The sequence below is a fragment of the Diabrotica undecimpunctata genome, chromosome 3, assembly GCF_040954645.1.
Source record: "Diabrotica undecimpunctata isolate CICGRU chromosome 3, icDiaUnde3, whole genome shotgun sequence".
Lineage (NCBI taxonomy): Eukaryota > Metazoa > Arthropoda > Insecta > Coleoptera > Chrysomelidae > Diabrotica > Diabrotica undecimpunctata.
In genome coordinates, this window is record NC_092805.1 from 32,167,658 (window position 1) to 32,193,161 (window position 25,504).

Sequence of the window (25,504 nt, forward strand, 5' to 3'; positions counted from 1 at the left end):
TAGGTATTTTTTTTTAAATATTTTGACATAAAACAATCGTTTTGCTTGCTTACAAGTTCAGTAAGACAAGTTTAACCCTTTTCGCTGCGGACAGCGCTTATGTGCGTCCTGTGTACGCATTATTTCAATAGACAACTTAGAAGATGGCGGGCCCTTTCTTCGCACATGGTAAACATCTCAAATTACTCACAGATGGCACTCGTTTCTTGGGGATTCACAGCTTTATGCTGTAGACAGTTGCTCATAATAATGTATGTAAAAATCGATTAGTATTCACTTAAATCTAGTTCTTGCATTAGAATGGCCGAATTAAATAAACTCACTGGCCCGTGTGGTATAAAAAGAAAACATGTGAAAGAAAAAAATCCAAACAATCTTTCAGTTAAGAAAATGTTGGAATTGATGCTTAATTCCGATTCTGAAATTGAAGTAGAATCTGACGAGTCAGATGAATGTTAATTATTTGCTTAGTTTTAAAATAATGAGCATTATAATATATTTTAGGGCAAAGAGAATATAATGGGAAGAGGATGGGAATATTTTACAGAAAGGTATAGATCCGTCTACTATTGGTAATGAACAGATATAACAGATAATATGAAAGAAATACCTTTTACCAAAACAAATAGGAATGAAGAACCATATGATTGGTCCAGACTATTACTTGACGATAACTTATGTAGGTAAACGAGTGGCGGTAAACACTCGAGAATTTCAGAGTGGAAGGATGTAACAGTACCAGAATTGCTAATTTGTTTAGGGCTAACAATGCATACCGTAACAATAAGGTTATCTAAAATTCAAGACGACTGGAAAACCCATAAACTATTTTCAACAACAGCACCCTCATTTACAACTAATGTAAGCAATATTGGACATGTAGGTCAATAACAACCAAAATGACAAAAATGTCGTACATGCACGAAGAAGCTAAGCAAAGACACTTTATACCTGGTCTATGCCTAGGCGAATTTTATGTGAAGTATTCTAAATAAAATATTGCACAGTTCTTTTTTTGAATATATTTTATTTTGTCTTTGATGAATAAATTTTGATTTTCATAAATATTTTCATTATTTTATTAAGACTCTTAAGTGCGTCTTTCACATATTTTTTAACAGTCCTACAAATATGAGGAGGACGCACATGAGCGCTTTGCAAAAAATAATAAAACATATTATTTTGGCTAACAATGTGATATTTACAGTCCATTAAGTTAAATAAATACCTTCGCATGGGCGTAGTACTCTCATTTGTATGCCGCAGCGAAAGAGTTTAAATTCTTGTCCCCTTATTATTTTTTTACCAAAAAATAGCGCCCTCTAGCCGGCTTGAATTCTGTTTTAATTAGATCATAAAGAGCTCGACCGCTGAGTTATTTAATAGAACTCTATGGTAATTATTTTGCTACGTTGGTCAAATTTTTGACTGGTGTAGCTGGAGGTTACTATAAAACCAATAATCCATGCTCATAACCAGTATAAACCCTAGAAGGGTATTGATATTTTTTAGGTCATTAGTGATACCGTAACATATACACCACAGACATTTTTTAAATTTATGCCAAGAAATCAAAAATATAAGTATATTTTACATTTTCTATTGTGCAATATTATAAAAAAAAAAGAAAAGAAGTAGAAAAGAACACGTTCTTTAGTACAAGTTAGACATATTGGTCTTCTGTGTTCGGCACACAGTCAAGCTTTACAGCGGACGCACAGGTCTCTACCTTTTTTGCTGACAGATCTTAGGCAAACTTGACATCTTTTGTGGGTTCAAGGTTGACTTTCTTGATTTCTGATCTGAGTACTGACTGGTCCTCTTGACCAAGAACATCCAAAATCATGGAGCGCAAAATCTGGACAGAGTTAGTATTTCAACTGTAGTGCTAAATACCTAAGACTACTTCACTCATCTTAAAATTTTCACATAATCTGACCAATCACAAACCAAAGACAGCTTGTGTTATCGCGAAAACATCAACTGTCTTTCAATTCTGATTGGTCTATCAGCTTCGTGTTTTCAACGACGTAACCATGGATACCGATCGCAAAGCAAAGTTTGACGTTTGCCAAAAAAATTATTGTAGCTGTATACGTCAAAATGAGTCGTTTCGGTGGTACTTCAAACGAAGTTATAAACCAAAACATTGAAGAAAATATACCGAGTAACACAAGAAAATGTAAATCTTATATATGGAGACAATTTATGATGTTCTGTGTGGATCGCAACTACAAATTAGATGCAGAAAATAACAACGAAAGACTAACTAAATTCCTTCCTCTCATTCTACTGAATTTTTGACCTATCACTTTGTTCATGAAATAGTCTAATAAAATACCACTCGTGATTTAATTTAGCTTATAAGTCTGTCTTTTATTTCTAAACTCAACTGAGTTTCTTAAAGAAAACACCACTCGTCCTACGGACTCGTGGTGTTTTCAAGCAACAAGTTTCGTTTAGAAGTAAATCGACAGACTTATCGCGAAAATTGAATCACTAGTGGTACATATTACTATTGAAAATTTTGCGTGGAAGTAATTTTTAAATTTCGATCTGATTTGATTCTATCTGCGCTATAAATAACATAAGCAATAATTCCTGCACCATCAAGAATGCCATAAAAAACGAGTTTTTTTAGCCACGGTCTTCGAATCACACTACTGATCATAAGTATCCACTCCTCCTTTTGTAAAGTGTAAAATAAAACAATCTCGGGCTTGCTAGTAACTTCATCAAGTACACCATAAGTATGAAATGTTGACAGCAACAGAATTTTTGGTTTTGGTTTTTTAGATTTGTTTTTTCTTAAGGTCCCAACTTAACTCCCAACCATTGTCAACTTTTTTTTAAACTTTACTACAAAGTAATATAAAAGCTTTTCTGCAAGATCTGGGGATGAAAACCAATTATCCCTGGTAACATTTCTATTGGTGCCATAGAGATTCTTGCATATGCGAAGAACGTATTGGGTGGACAAATCTTCTGATGCATCTCTTCTCTCTTTTCCAACATATGGTATTGCAGAACACATATAAAAAGTCTTAGGAGTCGCACAACATAACGATTTTAATTCCATATTTGTAGGGTTTATTTGGAATATAAACTTTAAAAGGACATCTGACCCGGAAACTGAGTAACTGTTCATCAGTTGTCACATATGAGCTAATAGTGTAATTAGCTTCACAATTTTCAATAAATTCATTCCAAAGAAATCTTATAGGTGCAAATCTATAATCACGTTTCGTTTCGTCTCTAGTTATTTTGTCATCAAAATGAAGACAATATTCAAAGCGTTTTTGAGACATTGCTGCTCTAAAAATAGGTATTCGCCACTTCTTCTTCTTCAAGTGCCATCTCCGCGGCGGAGGTCGGCAATCATCATAGCTATTCGAACTTTTGAGACGGCTGCTCTGAAAAGTTCATTTGATGTACATCCGTACCACTCTCAGGTTGCGCAGCCATGACATTCTACGCCTCCCTATGCTTCTCTTTCCTTGGATCTTTCCCTGCATGATCAGTTGGAGCAAGGTGTATTTCTCTCCACGTGTAATATGTCCGAGATATTCCAATTTTTTTGTTTTTATTGAAATTCGCCACTGCTCATATATAAAAGACCGAATAATGCCAAAATCTCTACTTTGCTCGTAGTAGTTGGAGTTCCACTAAATTTAGTAGATTGTTTAGATATTTCTTGGTTTGTGTATTGAGTAATATAGTCTATCATGGAGTCGCTGAGAAAGAGTTTCCAAGCCAAAATCTCTTCTGGTGTATTTAAAGAGTGGGCCTTTTTACCTGGTAGAAGAAGCAATATGTTTTTTGAACTGTACTAGTGTTCGTTGAGAAAAACGGAATTTTATACCAGTTAAACGATTTTTTCCATATATTACTTTTCTTCTATTAAAAACGACAGGCAGGAATTTTTGTGTTGTATGTTTCCAACAATAAAGCTGTTAAAATATACCCAAGCTGAGTAGGAAAGGACTATAAAATTTTTTTAAAAATGCTCCAAGAAGAGAATTTATTAATTATCAAACGAAAATAAATTCGCGTTAGTTCTTATATTACATTTAAGCATTTATACACCAGAAGCGCACGTCATGATTATTTTAATTTATTTTATTTTTATTAATAAAAATCCTTTTCACACCCTTTTCGTTTTGACCTACAAAGAAAATGTAACAGGCTCTCTAGACTCTAGACTGAGGAAATGAAAAGATATCGACTTGCCCTTGTAACCCAACGCATGCGTAATAAATGAGTTAAAATAATGACATCCCAATGAGTCACTTTTTTTATAAACTATTTTTTATAATACAAACACTGAAACGTTTAAAACATATTAATCTTAGTGTACGTTTTTTGTTAATTAGCTTTTCAGGTGAGTGAAAAACTTGATAATTTTACTGGAAAACTTGTTTATTTAAAGGCGTCTTCTTGGAACTCGACGTACGTTGGTGGCGTCGCGTATTAGTGAAACGGAAAATTATTGCTTGCCGTATGTCGTAGCCCACTGATCTTACGAAAATATTAAACACTGTACTGGGCCTTTAAATTTAACAAAATAGTAAGTTTTTTCGTTTTATCTTAGATCTTAAGTATTATTTATCAATATAATACTGATAGATGTGTGTTTAAATCGTTTAAAGTTACTTTAATCTCTCTTAAACCATATTTTGTCAACATAACCTGTACTTACACAATAGTTTTCATAGTTTAGACCAATTTGTTGTATTATTTCATAATAAAATGCATTATTGTCTTCAGATGGGTGATACTAGCGATTTGGATAGACAGATAGAACAACTGAAAAGGTGTGAAGTTATTAAGGAAAGTGAGGTCAAAGCCCTGTGTGCTAAAGCTAGGGAAATACTGGTGGAAGAAAGTAATGTACAAAGGGTGGATTCACCAGTTACGGTAAGTTTAGTTCTTGTTTGTTTATGACTTTCTCTTGCATAATAACATCATTATATATCAAAACAGCTATTCATGTTTTTCTATAATGTCTAAAAATTAGTATACAAGACAAATTTGAAACTCTGGTTTGTATATCTAAGTTTTTAGTTCAACCTCTTTTTTAATATAACAAACTTGATTGAGTATAAACTAGAGTGTTTAGTAGAAATTCCTATCTTACTATTTTTCATTGTTGCTCTTACTACTTTTCATTTATTTCATACTGACTGTATGTACGATTGTTGTTACTGTGTGTACTAATTGTTCCTTTACTACCATGTTATATCATGCTTGGTTTCTTCTACTTGAGTAAAAGTATTATATTTGCATTATATAGCAACATAAAATTTAGTCATCTACATTTAGCAACTATTTATATCATAGATTGTGCAGCAGTTATCTGTCATTCCTATCATATTTTTCAGATTAATTATTTTTTACTCTTCATATCAAGTTGTAATTTAATTGCTAAAATACTATCACTGTTTTGAGTACTGTACTTTTTTCTACAATTCAAGATTATGTGTCTGTTGTTTGTTTGGGGCAAACATTTGTTAGAAACTGTTTTCTTTAATTACAGCCCATTCTTGTATATGAGTATTATTGTTATGGAAATGCACTCTGACCTATGGCAGATGTAAGATCAAAGCATACAAAGAAAGGTGCTTTTGTTTACTACCTAACAAAGCATTTTCAGTGTTACTTCCATTCTGGCTGCTAATGTTGTATCTAGCAACAAGTATTGTGTCAGTATTGTGCTCATTATTAGTATAGATGCTAAGATTAACAAGGGTATATTACATGTTGAATCTTTCTTGTTTACATTAGTATGGTGAAGGATTTTCTAGTAATGTATTAAAGAATTAGCTTTCTATCTTGGGCCTTATGTTAAATGAATTGGCCAAATTGGTAGGCATGGTCCATAATAAAAACAAGCTGTACAACCAGTCTGTTGCACATGGGGCTAAACATGTTCAATTGAAAATATGTTATATTTGACATTTTGATTTTAACCTCAGAAGTGTTCTCAAAATACAAATTAACACTATTGTTATCGAATTTTATTTTTGAACCATCTTCTGTGCCGCATTAACTTTTGAAATATATGCAATCTGCAGATAATACCAATTGTGCCATCAGCAGAGACTGAGAAAAGAAATGTATAGCGGTTTCTACAGAAAAAGTGTTGAAACAAAATATAACATAACTACAGAGTCTTGATTACTATTCAAAGCACTTTGTTTTGGAAACATTGGATGATTTTAGGATTGGAATTTATTTATTTATTTATTCACAGTCTCCATTTTTGGAGACAAAATAGAGTCTCCTATTTATGTTTAACTGTCGCCAAATTCTATGACAAACACAAACAAATTTTTTGATATCCAGATGTTTATATAGAAAAAAATTGTATTATATAGATTTATATTATTGTTTATACAGAACTTCTCTTCCTAGAGCATAGATTGCATATTAAATGGAGCCATACGAAATTTACAAACAAACATAATTCTACTTGTAATTACTTTTAATTGTATTTCAAAACTGTTTTATATTTGTAACTTGCATTTTTAAACTATTTCAGGTATGTGGAGATATACATGGCCAGTTTTATGACTTAAAAGAACTTTTCAAAGTGGGTGGAGATGTACCTGAAACCAATTATTTGTTTATGGGTGATTTTGTAGATAGAGGTTTCTATAGCGTGGAGACATTTTTGTTACTATTAGCACTTAAGGTAAGTTTATGTGCAATTTACTATTTTCGTGTTGGTAATACAAACCATTAATCAATCGAACAAATATTTTTTTGTTACTTGGTAAAAAAATATTAATAATTTACTTTTATCTGGCTCATTTATATTGACAATTTAGACACATATTATACATTTTAAAGAAGAAAACTTTAAAATGATATTGTCAAATTTTTTATGTTGCGTTCCTAGTACGACTTCATTGGGAGACATTACATAAAATCAACTTTAAGATACAGTAGACTCCCTCTATAACGAGAACTGAAATGGCAGACTAATTACCTCGTTATAAGCGGATCTCGTTATATCCAACAACAATAATACTGTGCATACATATATGAATATGTAGTCTTCTAAAACATTAACTTTCTATAGTGAAGCCATTCGGAGCAATATAACATGCTAATTAATATTGTTTGAATGGCCTTTTTGAAAAAAAGTTGTTTACTTTTATTGTCAATGAAATACATTAAAACAAAAAAGAGTTGTTTACTTTTATTGTCAATGATATACGTTAAAACAAAAAATCTGTATTCTGTAAATCTGTATAAAGCGTATTTTCAAGAATAACATAAACTACTGCGTCTGCAATTGGAAGAAGTCTGTCATTTTTAACTGCTTGAAATTGTCCAGTATTCTATCTATCATATTTTCTAAAGATGTGAAACAGCAAACAAATGCTTCTTCATTTGCATTTTTTCTTTGGATAAAGTTTCTGACAACCTTTAAAACACTTTCCACATCTTGTCTATTAGGACCTATATTATTAGGTGCGAATGGTCAACCCCCTACAATGACACTTGTGAATCATAAATTATATATTTCCGACTAAGAATCATCAATTGTAAGAAGTTTATTGCGGACGGCACTTAAAAAAAGGTATTTATTTATAGCTACGGTCGGGCCAAAACGTAAAAAAACACGTTTTTCAATCTTATTTTCTCTCGTTATAAGCAAATTTACCTCACTATTCGCTCCGTGCGTGACCATGGTAGGGGTACCTTGAAACGATGCCAGCGTGTGTAGCGGCGAAATATGACACAATTGGAGTCTTTATATGCATAAATTTTATCAAAAATGTGTGCAAATACATATTGCGTATTTAATTGTGCTAATAATAGCAAAAATAGCAAGTGTAGTTTTTATAGGTTTCCAAAGATTACATATAAATTAGAGAAAAGAAAAAGATGGATCCGTGCGATTAATATGAAAAAGTAAATATCACATAACATCATTTTTATGCAATTAAAATAGGAAATATTTAAATAATTTACCTTAAATGATATTTTATAAGGCTTCAAGCTAACTGCAGAGTGCCTGATGACTTTAGCTTTTATATCATAACTTTTACTATTACTGTTTTTAATTATATGCTCTTTCACGTGAAAAACTTGATTTGCCAGTACTAGATTTTTAACTTTTCTTTTCCGTTTGGGCTTAAAAAGATATATTATGATGAATTTTGAGAAACCCAGTTTTTAATACTACATTTATTTTGTACATAAACTGAAAAAATATAGTTAAAAAGTTAATTATTAATAATTGTCAATTTCGCCTGTATTTAATAATGTCAAACATATGTCATTAATGTCATATGTTTAACCTGAAAATTGGTAGACTCCAAAACTGTCAGATGAAGGCGGTAGGTGTCGCGTCAGTCACGCACAGAGCGAATAGAGGGTTATAAGTTCCATAGAAATTTAATTTAATTATTTATAATTATATAATTTATAATTTAATTTAATTTAATTCGCTAATTTAAGCGAAACCTTGTAATAACCGTGTTGGTTATAGAGGGAGTATACTGTAATAGCTTCAGAACAATAGTAAGTTTATATGTCACACAGGACACACTATGTACAAGTACAAAATCGTTTTAGCTCTTTAGCCAATGCAATAGTATTTGTTCTTTGTATGTTATAGGAGACATTTAATTAGAAACATGATTCACCTATTGGGGTCATCATCATCATCAACTAGCCTCTAACGTCCACTGCTGAACATAGGCCTCTCGCATGCTTTTCCACTTAGTCCGATTTTGCGCCATCTGAATCCAATTTGTAGTCACTCTTTTTATGTCATCTGTCCATCTCGTTGGGGGTCGACCTCCATTTCTGTTAACTTGTATTCGGGGTCTCCATTCCAAAATTCTTTTTGTCTATCTGTCATCATTCCACTTTAGTGTGGTTATCCTTTCAATAACGTCTGCTACTCCTAATTTTTTGCATATAGTAGCATTGGGTATTCTATCACACAGAGAAATTCCTAACATTATTCTCTCCATTGCGCTCTCCGCAACTTGTAGTTTACTAACTGTTGTTCTTGTGAGTGTTAGGGTTTCTGCACCTTAGGTCATCACTGGCAAAATACACTGATTAAATACTTTTCTTTTCAGACACATTGGAATCTTAGACCTAAAAATATTCTTCATCTTTCCAAATGCAGCCCAAGCGAGGTTTATTCTTCTTTTCAGCTCAATTGTTTGGTTGTCTCGACTTATTCTGATCTCATGACCCAAGTATTTATAGGAGTCAACTGGCTCAATATCTTTGTCTTCTACTGAGATGTTTTTGTTGTGGACTAAATTTGTCATAAATTGTGTTTTTGAAAAATTTATTTTAAGACCAACTCTTTTTGTGGCAGTATGGAGTTCTTGGAGCATTATCTGTGCCTGATCAAAGCTGTCTGCAATAAGAACAATATCATCTGCAAATTTAAGGTTAAAATTTTCCATCTACATTGATGCCTTTTCGTTCCAATCTATTGTTTTACAAGCGTATTCTAGCAAAGTTGTAAATAATTTAGGAGACATGTTGTCTCCTTGCCGAACGCCTCTTTCATTACGAAAGGTCCCAGTATCTTCATTAAGTCTTACACAGGCTGTAGCATGCTGATATATGTATCTGGTGAGGGATATATATCGGTGATCTATTCTACATTGTGTTAGAGCTTGGAGCATTTCACTTTGATTGACCGTATCAAATGCTTTTTCAAAGTCGACAAAGACAAGTATCAGAGATCTATTATATTCAATGGTTTTTTCAATCAATGACTTAATGGTTTGCAAATGATCATCTGTTCCGTATCCAGCTCTAAATCCTGCTTGCTCGCAAGGTTGATAGAAGTCTAGTTTTGATGTCAACCTATTAGTTATTATCTTTAAAAACATCTTATAAATGTGAGATAACAAGCTAATAGATCTATAGTTCTTTAGCTCTGTTATATCTCCCTTTTTGTGCATGACTACTATAACAGCTTTATTCCACTGAGATGGTGTAACCTCTTTTGAAAGTCATAAGTTATATAATTGTGTCAATGCTTTCAATACTGTCTTTCCTCCTGCTTTAACTGCTTCAATAACAATTTGGTCATCACCAGCTGCTTTATTGTTTTTCATTCGATTTAATGACTGAGATTTCTTCGATATTGGGGTCAGTCACAGTATAAATGTATGGATGGAGAGATAACATTAACAGAATGGAATCAAGAAGAATAGTAAAGAGTTAAAACTATTAATGCTAGAAGAGAAAATAATATAAATAATGTATAACAGAATAAACAGGACTGTATTACCAGAGAAACAAGATTTAAGTATTTATTTATTTATCAACAGCAGAACCCTGTTTTTCAATTCAATTTCAAATATAAATATAAAGAATCCTAAACGAACCATGTTGAACAATAATCAAAACAATAAACAGCTACAACATACAAGTAACTATATCATAAAAATGAATAGATTGAAAACAAAATAATATGAAATCTAAAAATCATTTAAATCTAGTTGAAATGCTTAAAAACAGGCAAAGATATTCCAGTAAAACCTGCACCCTCATCACTGAATCTATTAGCAAGTCGGGAGAAATGTGCCACTGGACTATAAAAGCCATAGTAAGCGCTGTGATATGTAACATCAAATACAGTAGAGTGTCATTTATCCGAACTAATCGGTGGACATGTGTATTCAGAAAATCAGTTTCTTCAGGTAATCAAACTGTATTGATATAGCTATATATATATTTACCCACGTGTGAATGAAAGTCATATTTACATATCTACATATATATTTATATCTTTAATAACAAATAGGAATTAAACAAAAAAGTGCAGTCTTTGTAACAAAACATATTTTAGGTACAATATTGACAAAAATTTATGATTTTTTAAGTACATATTAATTACTTAAAAATTAATGCTTAAAAAAATCTTCAATTCTCGTCTGCCGAAGCAAGTCTACCAGTTTACGAGCGGCTAGGTCACATAGTTTTTTAAGGACAGGCCCTTTTCATTCCAACATTGAGAAGCTGGGGGTTATCAAGAAGCAATAATGTTTTCTCTCTTTTTTCATTTTTTAATTGATGGGCTTTAACAGAGGATATAAAAGTTTTCTATAAACCATTCCATGAAAATTGTACTATCCATCCAATCACTCTTTTGTGAAGTTTAAACAATAGGTGTCACAGACATATTAATGTGTGTAAACTAATGTGATTCTGTGCTTTTACCAATGGCAAGCATGGGCAATCATTGGTGCCAGTCGTATTAGCACAACCTAAGGCGGTGATATGATCCTTGCTTGTTTTAAGAACAGGTGTTGCTTATTCACGACATGCCGCAAGAGTTTATCATGGCAAAGCTTTCCAGTTGAGTCAATTTTTTCTGCATTGTAAACGTTTTGGAGAAGGCATAATTTTCTTCTTTCAGTAACCCCCTTAAGTTAATTTAGAACTAATCTGCTGCTGATGAATTAGTAGTTTTTATCCTTGTGTTTGAAGCTCAATCAAGCTGAATGTTTGAGGCAAGTAACATTTACCTATATTCAAACTCATTCCATTAGCTATTTACCAATTCTGAAGAGCGGTTATATCCTTATTCAAATTAATACAGTTGTTTACTCTTTGCATGTAACTTAAGATCAAGGGTTTAGTGTAAACAAAAGAAAAATGAGATGCAAAAAAGTTAGCTACTCCAAATCCAATATCACAGCACCAAATGTCTAAGAATTTATATATTGTCTTAGAACAAATTGTTGGGAATACTATAAGTCTTTTCTAATTGAGTTATGAAATTCCAGAATTATTTTACTGGCCGAGAAATGGTTACAAAATAATCAATCTAAGAATACATAGGAATTACATATAGGGTTAACTTGTTTTTGATCCATAGGGCAGTGCGTTAGTAAACCATCTTCATCAGGTGAAGTCCACAAAGCCAAGGGCAAATTATAATTTCTAAACTAGAGACAAACACAGATGACCTCAGATGTATAACTATAAATGGCAGTGAGATAGAACAAATCCAGGAATATATCTACCTAGGCCAAATCCTGAGACTTGACAAAGAGACCCAAAGTGCGGAAATTACTAGAAGAGCAAGACTAGCATGAGCAGGATTTGGAAAACTTAGTTGAATACTTAAGAACCGTAAAATACCCCAATACTTGAGAAGCAAAGTGTTCAACCAATGCATCCTTCCTATCATGACATATGGATGTCAAACCTGGACCCTAACCAAGGCAAACATGAATAAACTAGCCACAACAGAAAGAACAATGGAAAGAGCAATGTTAGGTATAAGACTGTCAGATAAAAAGAGGAACGACTGGGTAAGATCCAAAGCAAAAGTCGAGGACGTAGCAACAAAAATTGCCAAACTTAAATGGAGCTTCGCGGGCCACACTGCTAGACAAAAAGACCAACGTTGGAACACTACAATACAACATTGGAGACTATAGTTGAATAGTTTCAAACACTTTGTTATATCTCAAATGAAATGTTTTAATAAAATGTTATCCAATGTCTATTTTATTTATAGGTTAGATATCCAGATCGTATAACACTTATTCGAGGAAATCACGAGTCTCGCCAAATCACCCAAGTATATGGATTTTATGATGAATGCCTGCGGAAATATGGTTCCATCACAGTTTGGAGATACTGCACTGAAATTTTCGACTACCTATCATTGTCTGCCATCATCGACGGTAAAATATTTTGTGTTCATGGAGGACTTTCACCTTCCATTCAAACCTTAGACCAAATTAGAGTAATTGATAGAAAACAGGAGGTTCCACATGATGGGCCTATGTGTGACTTATTGTGGAGTGATCCAGAAGGTAAGAATTGAAGGATTTCTAAATTTTTAAATATCTTGTGTCACATTTTAGTTTCACCGTGTTTTTTACTTACTGTTTTAAATTGATTGACTGAACAGACTGAATGTTTTTTCATCTAGCAGGTATAACTTTAATTTCAACTCTTTAAAGCTTTTATTTATTATGTCTGGCCGAAAATGCAACTCTCGTGTTGTTTTTTTAAAAGTTAGTTGTAGCTATTTTGGAGGCACTCTAAATCGAATCGAAAATTAATTTTTTTAATAAAAAAATCGCCAATAAAAATTCTTTTTTTCGACTGCTGAAAAAGATTGTAGTAAGTTCTCGAAATTTGAAATTGGTTAATAAGTAGGTACCAATTTTACAGAGGCATTAATTTTTCAATCTAAACTGTCACACAGTAGGTCCAAAATTTTGTTAATATTCTGAATGATTGTTTCTAATGTCTACTTCGCACTATGCTCATATTTTAGTCGAGTAGATTAGTAATTTAGTCGAGTTGATCCATTTTATTCTATATTTTTAGAGCTACTAGAACCTCCCATCACGCGTCCGAGCTCACTGATACATCAGCTAAACAAGTCCGAACCAGTCGAGTTAGTTACTGCAAAAATGTTTTGCTGGTGCGAGGGAAAAATTTTAGAATTCGTTTCCAAATATTTAGAACATGAATAAAGGGTGTCTTTCACAACTTTTAGACATTCTAAATCTATCGAAGTATTCTTTGAGATCTACCGATGCTAATTCCTTCAGAAGACAGTTGGTAGCTCCTAGTTTATCTCTTCTATGGATTGAATCTTTTTGTTAATCACACAAATTTTCTCATCCATCCTTTCTAATATAGCCTTTATTATTAGCTTATTAAGTTTATTTAGTCTATTTTGCATTATAGGATGTCCATCTTGCAAAACGTACTTGTGAACTGTACCCGAACAAGTACGAACGATTTTTGGACAGAAGTGTGTATTTTAGTTACTAAATTACTCGCTACTGGACTAAAATACCAATATAGTGCGAACTAGGCTTAAGGGCACATCTTTCTAAGTTTAGCAGATACACTATCTATGAAATTAATCACAGTTGGTTGTTCCAGTGTATTGTTCGTTGCAAGATATTTCGGATTTAATCTATTAGGTATAGTTGTATACAGGGTCGGACTTATATACTGATACATTTTATCAAAATTACGGCAATCCCACAAAGTAAAAGAAAACTACATATAAGTAATACTTTTATAATTCAAATAATTCAAAGAGTGTCCAGTTTTAATTATCTTGGTTGCCATATTACTGAACAACTAGATCCAGATCAAGAGATAAAACGTAGAATCGAGATAGCCCGCACGACATTTTTAAAAATGAAGTCATTCTTCTGTAATGATAACTTGCAACTTCAACTTCGAAAGCGCATGGTTAAATGCTACATTTGGTCAGTCCTCTTATACGGTGTCGAAGCATGGACATTAAAAATATCCACCATTAATCGTCTGGAGGCCTTTGAAATGTGGCTGCACAGACGTATACTAAAAATTCCATGGACGGCTATGCTGACAAATGTGGCAGTCCTTGAAAGACCAAATGCTGCTCGCGAGCTGCTTGATAACATCAAATATAGAAAGATGGCCTATTTTGGACACGTAGTAAGGGGAGACCAATATAATACTCTTCAACTTATTATGATGGGTAAAATCGAAGGACGCAGTGGAATTGGTAGAAAGCAGGCCTCTTGGTTGAAGAATATCAGAGATTGGACAGGAATGAGGAAAGCTGAGCAACTCTTTAGAATAGCTCAAGACAGAGACAGTTTCGCCATGTTAATCGCCAACGTCAAGGGGACTTCATAGGGCACGTTAAGAAGAAGAATACTTTTATATTAAAATATTTATCATAGTGAAAAAATACAAAAAAAAAATTTTAAACTTAACTATCGTCTACATTTAAATCGGTATCACTATAAACGCTATCGTTTAAATCTATAACTACTCTATTTATAATGTTTTGGAACTGTAAGTATTTTTCTTCTAGTTTTTTGACATGCTCTACACATTTTTTCCAATTATCTGCTGTAATATTATTACATTCGGTCTTAATTAAATCTACAACAGTCGAAAATGATTTAGGAGAATTATTATTTTTCTTCACATTACTTTTTAATTGAGACCACAACAATTCTATTGGATTCAGTAAACAATAGTAAGGAGGCAATTCTAATACTTTATGGCCATAATTCTCAGTCGATAACATAATTTTTTTCACATTTAACTAATTTTAATAGTCCTATAAGTTGTTTTTTTTTTGTGTAATATTCCATAAAATATATTTCATGTTTTAATAAAAATTCTTGAATTTCAGCTTTGTTTGAATTCTTCTTCTTTGAGTACCGTGCCCAAGTTTTAGGCGTAGGTAGTTTCCATGACGATTTGCCGATATCGTTCTCGATCTTGCGTGGCATGTAATAATTCATCTGCTGATAAGCCAGTCCATTGAGGAAGGTTTCGGAGCCATGAGTATTTTTTCCTAATAATTCCTCTTTTTCCGTCGATCTTTCCGTTGAGTATCAACTGCATTATCCTGTATCTGCTTCCTCTCATTAGATGCCCCAGATATTCGAGTTTTCTCTTTTTTATCATCTTTATTAAGTCGCCTTCACCTTGACCTACTCTGTTCAAGACTTCTCTGTTTGAAATGTGTTGAACCCATGATATTCTGAGCATTCTACGATATAACCACATCTCGAAGGCTTCTAATTTGTTCATATTAACCTTCATAATCCAGGTTTCACATCCATACAGTAATACAGGATATGCATAACATTTTAGCTGAGAATTGCTCAGAATAGATCTAAGTTTCATAAATGCTCCTCTTGCAATTTATATACGAGTTTTAATTTCTTCATCCGGATTTAGTGTTTCGTTTATCCAACATCCTAGGTATTTAAAATGGTTAACTTTTGTTATCGGTTCATTATTGACAATTAGTTGTATAGCGCCGAGGTCTTGTTTACTAACCACAAGTAACTTTGTCTTTGTTGTATTTATGCTTAGTCCGTTATTAGAGCATTCTCTAGTGACTCGATCTATAAGGAATTGAAGATCTTCGATACTTTCAGCCATGATCGCGGTGTCATCTGCATATCTGATGTTGTTAATAGTTTCTCCCCCGATTCGAACTCCACATTGCCCTTCCAAGGCTTCGTTAAAAATTGTTTCTGAGTAAACATTAAACAAAGTTGGGGACAACACACAACCCTATCTAACGCCTCTTTGAATACAAATTTTGTCCGTTTCTTTGCCGTCTACCAGAATAGAAGCTTCTTGGATTCCAATATAGATGTTCTAAAAGTCTCAGATCTTTATCATCTATTCCAATCATTTCTAGATATTCGAACAGCCTACCATGTTGAACCATATCAAACGCGTTCTCAAAATCTATAAAACAGACGTAAATTGGTTTTTGTACTTCCCATGATCGTTGAAGTAGTGTTAGCATTGAGAACAAAGCTTCCCTTGTTCCCAATCCTTCTCTGAAACCGAATTGTTTATTTCCCATTGTGTCTTCACATTTCTGCTTGATTCTATTAAGAATTATCCTAAGAAGTAGCTTGAGAGAGTGACTCATGAGACTAATAGTCTAAAGTCTTTACATGATGATGTATTAGGTTTTTTTTTGGAAGTGGGATAAATGTAGACTCCGACCATTTGTTGAATTAGTGTTTGAAATTTTACTCTTATACAATGATACGGAGCATTATCCAAAATAATAACGCTATTTCTTTTTAATTTAAGTAGTAATTGCTGCTCAAACCACTTTTTAAACAAAGTACTGTCCATATATTGATGATAATCTAAGCGACAAGCGTGTCGCGATTTTTACTACCATCGGTCCAACATCTTTTAACTATATCGTTGGTGTCAAACCAAGTTTCATCCAAATTATACAAGTTCTTCGCTTCACTCCTAAAAGACTTTAGAATCTCCAAATAATCGAACCTCCACTTTATTAAACGGCTGGATTCCATAATTGCCTGTCGTTTATTCCCTGTTTTAAACATAAAATCATTAGATTTTAAAAATCTCCAGAAAGTAGTTTTATGACACTCGGGGATTATTTGTTTGTTTCTTAATTCACTCAAAAGTTTATTTAAAGTTGGTAAGTTATTCACTGAATACATATGATATATTGTTTCCCGTATAGCTGATAAATGAAAATTCGGTAATACTCGATGAGCACCAGAATTCTTTCTTTTTTTTTCGCAACACTGGACCGTCTTTTATAAGTTCGTACACAGTGGATCGTGGCACTTGTGTCAAAAAAACTGTCTTTTTGATCGCTTCTGATTTAACCATCGTCGAAAGAAGACCTAAGAAAAAATATATAATTTTACTTTTTAAGGAATTCTGCTTGGAATTCTGTGTTTTTTATGAATTAATTAATCGGTAAATATGATTAACCTTCCTAATACCAGGTGGGGCGAATTCTCGTCCCAGGTCTAACGTTTTTATTAATATCTGTAATTAGGTTTAATCAATCGCTTTGACGGTTTAGGACATTGGTAGTTGATGTATTAAGAGCACAAAGAAGTAGTAAAACCCAAAATACCGCGAACAGAAAATTAAATATTCTCGTCGGATTTCGCGGAAATGTATGTGGGGCGAGAATTCGCCCCACGTGGTATCGAGTGTTTTCACGTTCTAAAAATCTGATTTTATTAGTTTAGACGAAAGTTTTGGAAAATGGTTACTAATGACTGTACTAATTACTTGCCATGATGTGCAGTCGCATTCTTTACATACTAGCAGTTGATTGTAATGTATATTCTTTATCTTTGAAATTCCATTCTTGCTATTACACAGTGGGAACTTTTATAATTCCCCTATTAGCAAATTTTTGTCTAGATTCTTCGAAGCATCACTTTCTAGTTGGGATTGTCTCTCTAAGAATTTGTAAAATGCAATTAGCCCTAAGTACGTCTGATATCTGATAACTGCTAAAATTACCTGTTTATTTGTTGAGTTTCTGAATGTGACTGTCTTCTGTCTTTGATTTTTAATTTGTTGAATTGGTACTAAACAAAGTATACAGACAATAAAGAGTTAAAAACATGGTAAGATTAATGAGATACATAGAATCATTGCGCTTAAAAGTGAACCAAACTACTGGGTACTGGTCGTTTTAAAATTCACCCGGTATTAGGAGGGTTAACTAAAGAGTACTTACCGTTGTAAACGTTAAGCACAATTTGTTTTGCATCGTGTGCGAGATGAATATAACCAGAGCGTTTTTCAGGTTCAGACTCGTCTTCACTTCCTGAAATAGTGGCAGGAATATATAGGACATCGTCTCTAATCATTTCTATATCACTCATATTTATAGTAATTACACTGACTTCTGTTCTAAATGAACGACAAAAGTAAAATGAAATTCTTTTCAAATAAACTTTCTTCTCACCCCATTTAGTAATAATTTGATTTTAAGTAAATCCTAAAGATTCCAAGATTTAAGTAAATTCCAAGAAATTTTCTAATCTCTTAAACACTGGCTTTACGTACCTAGAAATTTGTAATTCTGAATTTTCCAAGTACAAGTGCAATTACCTGATTAAATTTAAATAGGTACACAAAATTATGCTTAAAATTTTATTTACCAATCGTTAACAACTCAAAGTTGAAATACGTACCTGGCTACACCTACTTTGTATCATTTAGTAAAGTACCTTTAAACTTTAGATAGAATTTAAAATTGAACCTAATGCAACGAAAACTAAGGGTGACTATTCGTTACAGCATTAAGGGAGTAGTCATTTTGTGCTTGATATCGGCCCAGTCTTTTAATCTGGGGAATTCCATCCGAATTATCTTGCAACGGATAGTATTAATTTATTAGATAAGATTACATAATTTTCTTTTTAACAGTAATATTCTGTTTTATAGATACCCAAGGATGGGGAGTGTCTCCAAGAGGAGCAGGCTATTTATTTGGATCTGATGTAGTAGCCCAATTCAATGCTGCCAATGATATAGATATGATATGTCGTGCCCATCAGTTAGTAATGGAAGGATACAAATGGCATTTTAATGAGACTGTTTTAACTGTTTGGTCAGCTCCGAATTATTGTTACAGGTAAGAAAGTTAAGAGAGCTAAGAAAGTCTGTACAATGATTAAAAGTTTGCTAGATTAGATTTATTTTTTAATTCTCTTGATTATTCTGAGCTATAAATACCGGCGATAATACACCGTGACTTATTTTCCCTTTATAATTGTACTGAACGTCGATTCCGACAAATCAAACTTCATGGTTAATTCACAAATTTTCATTTTTGTATCAAAATTTTTAATTATGTCAAAGTCTACATTCCAAAGATAACATTTTTCTTGTCTTATTTGATACAGGAGAATCAGTTTTACTTCGTTTGGATGACATTAGTAGTCTTCCAAATATTTCTTGATATAAATAGATATCGTAGCGTAGATATAATCGATAATCGAGAGATTGTGTGATGTTTAAAAGATGAATCGACGAAATAATCGCATAACACTGGGTTCGTGTAAGTCGGGGTGGCGTAAGTCCAGGTATTCTTCTAATTGCTATATCTTTCTTATCTCCTAATCCAAATCAGAACAACTTAATGCATATACAAGAAACGACTAATGAAAGTGTTTAAGGAAATTAATCCTGAGGCACGAAAAAAAGGGCTTAATAGTGAAACAAAAACCAAGTACATGACTGTCAAAAGAACACCTGGCAATAAAAATAATATCGCAATAGGCAACTATACCATCTAACGTGTGGATGCCTTCACATATCTGGGCACAGAAATCAGTCAAAAGAATTCCATAGCGAAATTAATGAACATATTTCCAGTGCGAATCATACATACTATGCTAATAAAAGATTGATGACATCGAAATTATTAGACAAAAGAACTAAAATGACCATCAGAACATTAATTAGACCCTTACAGTCTATTCACAATGAAGATGCACTGGGAATAAACAGAATCACGCTAAGACACGTAAGAAGCCTTACTATTATATTATTAAAACAATATGTACAATTACAGATTTGTTTACTATGAATAAGGAAGAATAAATATGCCATGTTGGTATTATTTTCAAGGAAATTGAATCAGTAGACGATATTGGATTAGTTATATTAAAAAAGAAATTCACAATATTACACAGTAGTACATATTATTATGTTTTCAGAGTTTTTATTTGAAAAACAATCAAACTCGCGTGATCCACATTACACATGATACCAGAAATGGTGTTTAAATCCCATTTTACATAAAAAAAATTATACCAAAACAAAAGTTAACACCTGTTGGTGTGAATAGTGAAAACGTCAATTATCATGTTTTCCCTGAGGTCTTTAAGATTGGCTTTCAGTTGCAAGTCCAATTAATGAACGTTGCTTGTTAATCTCTGTATTTATTTTTTACTTTTATTTCCTAAATTGGTGTTTAGTAGTACCCTTGTACAGGTTTGCCTGTGATTGGAAGACAGCTACTCTTTTTGAGGACTAGTTTGGTCATCATTCCGTAATTGAAGTCGAACTAGAGCTAGTGTTGTTGTGTCATATATAAATAAATGCCTTGATAGGTCCCTAGGCGAGAAGAGTGTGTCCCTGTTCTCCTAATATCGATGTAATCTTTTATTTTGATAGGGCATTTAGGTAAATAATTATAATGATGACTGTCTTAGTCCTTTTGTGTCTGACTGTATGACGATAAGTCTAAGCCAAAAAAAAAGTCGAACTAGAGTGATACTAATCATCCACAACCCACCACGTCATCCTTCTACTAGTTTTGACTAACGTGTGAATGTTGAATTTTTGCCAGCTAATACAACCATCTTACTTCAACCAATAGATCAGGGAGTCATTAACACATTTAAGGCTTCTTACACCACACTATCATTTGCATACCTGCATGAATTTATAAGAAAAAAAGAGCATGGCACTTGAGGAGTGCTGAAAGAAGTGAATACTTCTTATAGCCTGTTATATTATTTATAATAACACTACACATGTAAGTTCTTGAAACATATTGTTTAATGATCTTAGTAATTTTCAAAATTTGTTAAATATGATACGTATGTGGTGTAAAATATAACACTTGTGTGATATTTTTTAGATTACATTAGAATTAAGTGGTGCGAATTGACTATGTCTGTGGTATATACACTTGCTCGGAAAAAATCGACTCGCTCGATAAATTGGATTTTATGCTTAGTAATTTTGTGTTGTGTTATTTTGAATTAAAACAACTAACCCAAAAAATATTATCTATCATGGAGCTTCCAAAAAATACTTGTTTTATGCAAATTGGCAATGTGTTGGGATGCAACTGGGAAGCAGATCTAGAAAATACAGATTGCCCTGATGGTCGCCAACATTGTAACTTGCAAGGGTATAATTATAAGGGGTTCGAAAACTGGGGACAGAAACTACTGGGGGTGGAGATAGGGCAATCAAAATAAACGATACTGTGCGAACGGCACTCAGGGCTTATTTGGAGAGCTGGGTCGTGGATAAGTGAATGGCAAGGGGTCGGATTGGGGCAACTAAAAAAAAATGAAACAAATGGATACTTCATGAATCTCCTAGACCAAAGGGTTAACAAAAAACAACAAGAAAGACCTCTAGCTATTTGAAATGGACTCCGCTTCGAGGGATCCTAGTCTTGCTGGATAAAGGAAAAAAGGCTCTTCCTAAAATAAGAAACACAAAAAGAGGTTAGGAGACCTTTCTAAAATAAATAATAATCAAATTTGTTAGAGAAATAAATTAAACATTTATTGTTGTCTCCCTACAAACAGTTACAAAAATATAGATGGCACAAAAAATACTATATTAATAGTTACAAAGATTTATGCCAAAAATAACAAAGAAAACTTACATGTCATCCGTTTACAAACTTTGTTTTACAAGTGGGAGTTGCTACAACAATTACAAAAATAGTTACTGGACTATAAACATGTGGCAGAAATAATTTATTACAAATAAAGAAATATCTTTAAAATGAAACTACATATTCATAAAGAGGTTAGCCTTTTTTTAAAAATACAACAAACAGGTGTCAAAAATTATAAAACTAGCTAGTCATAAGATTTACAATATTGTTATGAAAGCAATTATTATTTTAAACTGTTTATTTTTACTTCAAGAGTTCAAACAAAAAAGTTACCTGGATTGCACTAAAGTTCTTTAGATGATTTCTGGGGTCGGAAACTGGACCTACTAAAATTTCTGGGGTAGAACTGGGGTTAAACTCTCTGCCACACGAAAAGGACTACTTCTATGGTCTGGAACGACGACCACGGACAAATAAAGTGAGGTTGAAATGGACGGCACTGGATACAGACTTCGGACTGGCCTTCTTAAAAACTCAACAATGAAACATGTTATCTTTCAAATCTGTTGTACTCGCCGTATTACAAATATCTCATATGAGAGACGGCTTACAAACAAAGAAATCAGTGATTGCCCCTATCAGAGTTGACACATTACTTTGGGTGTACATCACTTATTCTTCGACAAATTTGCTGGTTTTTCGCAAAACTACATAACGACCGTTCCCTTTGACCAAATATTTCAACCTGCCTCGAATTCACTCGACCCTCGATATCGGCCGGGGCCAGTTTTGCGTCCTCTTGTTCAAATCTAACCTGTTCTCGCAACCGGAATAACCCAAAATTCTCGTTAAACATATCACAAAACGACCTTGAATTAAACTACTTTTCAAATTGTAAAAATAACATGTACAAATCAATAAAACCGTATTTCGGAATTTTTTTTCTTTTACCTCACAATGTAAACAAAATTGGGGAATATTTAATACTTGGCCCAGGGACGTCTTAGAAAATTTTTATACTTGCATATCGATAATTTCGATTTTTTATGTTAATTTACTTTTGAGTCGATTTTTTTGCTCGCAAGTGTATTTATATCTGTTATTTTTTAGATGTGGTAACGTGGCCGCCATTTTAGAACTGAACGAACACCTACAAAGAGATTTCACAATTTTCGAAGCAGCCCCACAGGAAACCAGGGGAATACCTTCAAAGAAACCCCAAGCAGATTACTTTTTGTAAAACTAGTATTACTCTTTTAAGGTCCATTCATTGTTGTTTATTTTCGATTTACCATCTACATGAATGTTATATATTTCGTAAACTAAGTTAGTGTATTTGTATCTTTTAGTTTTAAGTTTATTTTTCATATGGATGAAAAAACGCAGTAAAAGAAAATCGTGTTTAAGTTGTTATTTTTGTGGCTCGATGTAAAGAGATTAGACAGTGTTTTAATTATTATCAGATTCTTTTAATACATAATTTTAGGAATCTGTTTTGAATTTGAAGCTGTTTATTATTAGAAAATTGCCAAAAAATTCGGTAAATAGACTTTATTTAACGTTTGGAATTTACGAACAAAAGTCGTATTTTGACAGTTAAAAATTGTCTTTTGGCAGTTGAGAATAGGGTTTGACAGTTGGTAATTGTTTATAAACAGTTGGCAACTATTTTGTCAATTTTAAATTATTTTTTTTTTGGCAACGGCTTCTAATATGGCAGCCGGAACGTTAATAAAGTTTTATTTTAGCTATTAGTTTATATTATTGAAAAATTGTAAAAATCTGGAAATGCGTCTATTGGATTGTAGATCTAAGTTACATCGGTCCACCATCATTCTTTAAAATTGGTCAGTGATTAAATTTTGTTTTGTAGATATCACTTTTGTCAGCGTTTTTGATATTAGTAATTTTTAAATTTTTAATAAAACTGGTATATCAGAATTTTGTTTTTTATTTTGCATAGATACATGAATAAAACACTTAAGGTGGTATGTCACAATGTTAAAATTTATATACTTCTTAGGTAAACTTATCATCGCTATTTCAAAACAAATCTTCTACTTATGCACAGCAACTTAACACGTTCCCTGCCATGTTGGTCCGATGGGACCATCGTTGATGCTGCTTCAATAGACCACATTGGTCCAATGGGACCAACGCAAGTTTTGCATTAACACGCCATGTTGGCCCTATGGGACCAACATTTATTACGATATCTACCGAGCCGTTGGTGTTTTTTAGTATTAAATAACCATGGGAATGGACCAACAGGGTCTACAAGCTATGTGCTATATAAAGAATTTGTGCGATTTATGGAATATGACAAATGTGGTCCCTTTTAATTTAAAAACGTTATTTATAACTTTGGGATAATATTTATTGATACAACCATGTTTTTAACAACAGAAAAATCAAATAATGTAAAACAACCAATAAAAAGTTTTATGTAATTCATTAAAACAACCTACACACAGAAAAGGTTCCTTGTCACAGGTTTTTGCAAAAGGTGTCTACCTTTTTAGTTTTGTTCATAGCATACTGACGGCCGTGCCCGGTTCACTATTTTTTTTGTAACAGTTCTTGCAAATCTTCCTTCGTTGATGTTTACTTCAGTCTGCCTTCTGTTCAAGGTGATAGTGATTATTTGACGGTGGGACGCCGAGCTTGGGATCGGCACCGGCATTTACTGAGCTACTCAATCCACCCAGCACTTATCGGAGTTCATTGTAATAACTAAAATCAACTTACATTGAAAAGACTGCCGATTGAGAGCGAACTGTACCGTTTGTAAGTTCCAGTACTTTGCATCACTGGCAACAACGTCGCTGTTCAGAGAATTTCGAGAAAATTAAAACAGAATATGATGTACGTGCTGCCATCTACTCAAAGGATTGTTAAACGTTAGTTTATTTCAATGCTACTCATTTTAACTGCGGCGTCAACATACCCCCTTAAGGCTTATCCTCGAAAATCCTAACGGTTAAATTCAGTGGAATCTATTTCAAAAATATCTTTCTTTACGAAAACAAAATCCATTCACGAAGAATATTCTAAACGTCATCTTGTACCGGAGTTGAGCTTTATACCTACTTACAACCAAGACACCCACCCCCTGTGGTGAAAAGTCTTGGGTCTACACAATAAAGCAAGCGTGCGGTTATGGGGTAATTAGAATAATAGGAATATACCAAAGTAATATTATTTATTGAATAATTAATTCACAACTTAGCAAAGGTACATACAGGTAACAAATAATTGTCCTGTAAATCATAACAATCAAATCTAAGACAAACTTTTATAAAATTTTATTACAAAATAATGTATAACAAGATATTTTGAGGTCACAGTATTGCTGAATTCATTTTTTTATGTCTTATATTTTCTTTTGTTTTTTTTTGTTACTTTTTTTACTGACAAATTGGCTTTTAACGTAGATTACAGTTTGATGATAAATATTCTGAAATGGAAAATGTTGAGATGTGGCGAATAAAAACATTCATGAAATTAAAATGAAAGTATTTACGTGAAGAATATTTAGTGAAGAAATCAAAAGAAGAATAGTGCTCGCCAATAAGTGTTACTATGGCTTAAAAAGACAGATGACCTCAAAAATGCCTAGAAAAATTAAACTGACTGTATACAAAACACTAATAAGACCAGTGCTAACATATGGTTCAGAAACTTGGACACTAACACAGAATGACTAAGAATTGCTCAAACGTTTTGAGCGAAAAAGACTAAGACGAATATATGGAGGCATAAAAGAACAAGGTTTGTGGCGCAGGTGGTACAATTTTGAGTTGTATAGAAGATTTGGAGAACCTGACG

At 32.9% G+C, this 25,504-nt stretch overlaps 1 protein-coding gene across 2 annotated transcripts; it reads left to right on the forward strand.

Annotated features, from left to right (window-relative positions):
* The first annotated feature begins 4,255 nt into the window (after window positions 1-4,255).
* Pp4-19C (protein phosphatase 19C) lies at window positions 4,256-23,617 on the forward strand. Of its 2 annotated transcripts, none has more exons than XM_072525641.1 (6): window positions 4,256-4,381; window positions 4,768-4,917; window positions 6,542-6,694; window positions 12,524-12,824; window positions 18,751-18,940; window positions 22,787-23,617. In XM_072525641.1, exons 2-6 carry the CDS (start codon window positions 4,768-4,770, stop codon window positions 22,914-22,916), a joined length of 924 nt encoding a protein of 307 aa, XP_072381742.1. In that variant the 5' UTR covers window positions 4,256-4,381; the 3' UTR covers window positions 22,917-23,617. The 2 variants fall into 2 exon arrangements, with proteins under 2 accessions (XP_072381742.1, XP_072381741.1); XM_072525640.1 differs by lacking the exon at window positions 4,256-4,381 and adding an exon at window positions 4,404-4,567.
* The last annotated feature ends 1,887 nt before the right edge of the window (window positions 23,618-25,504 follow it).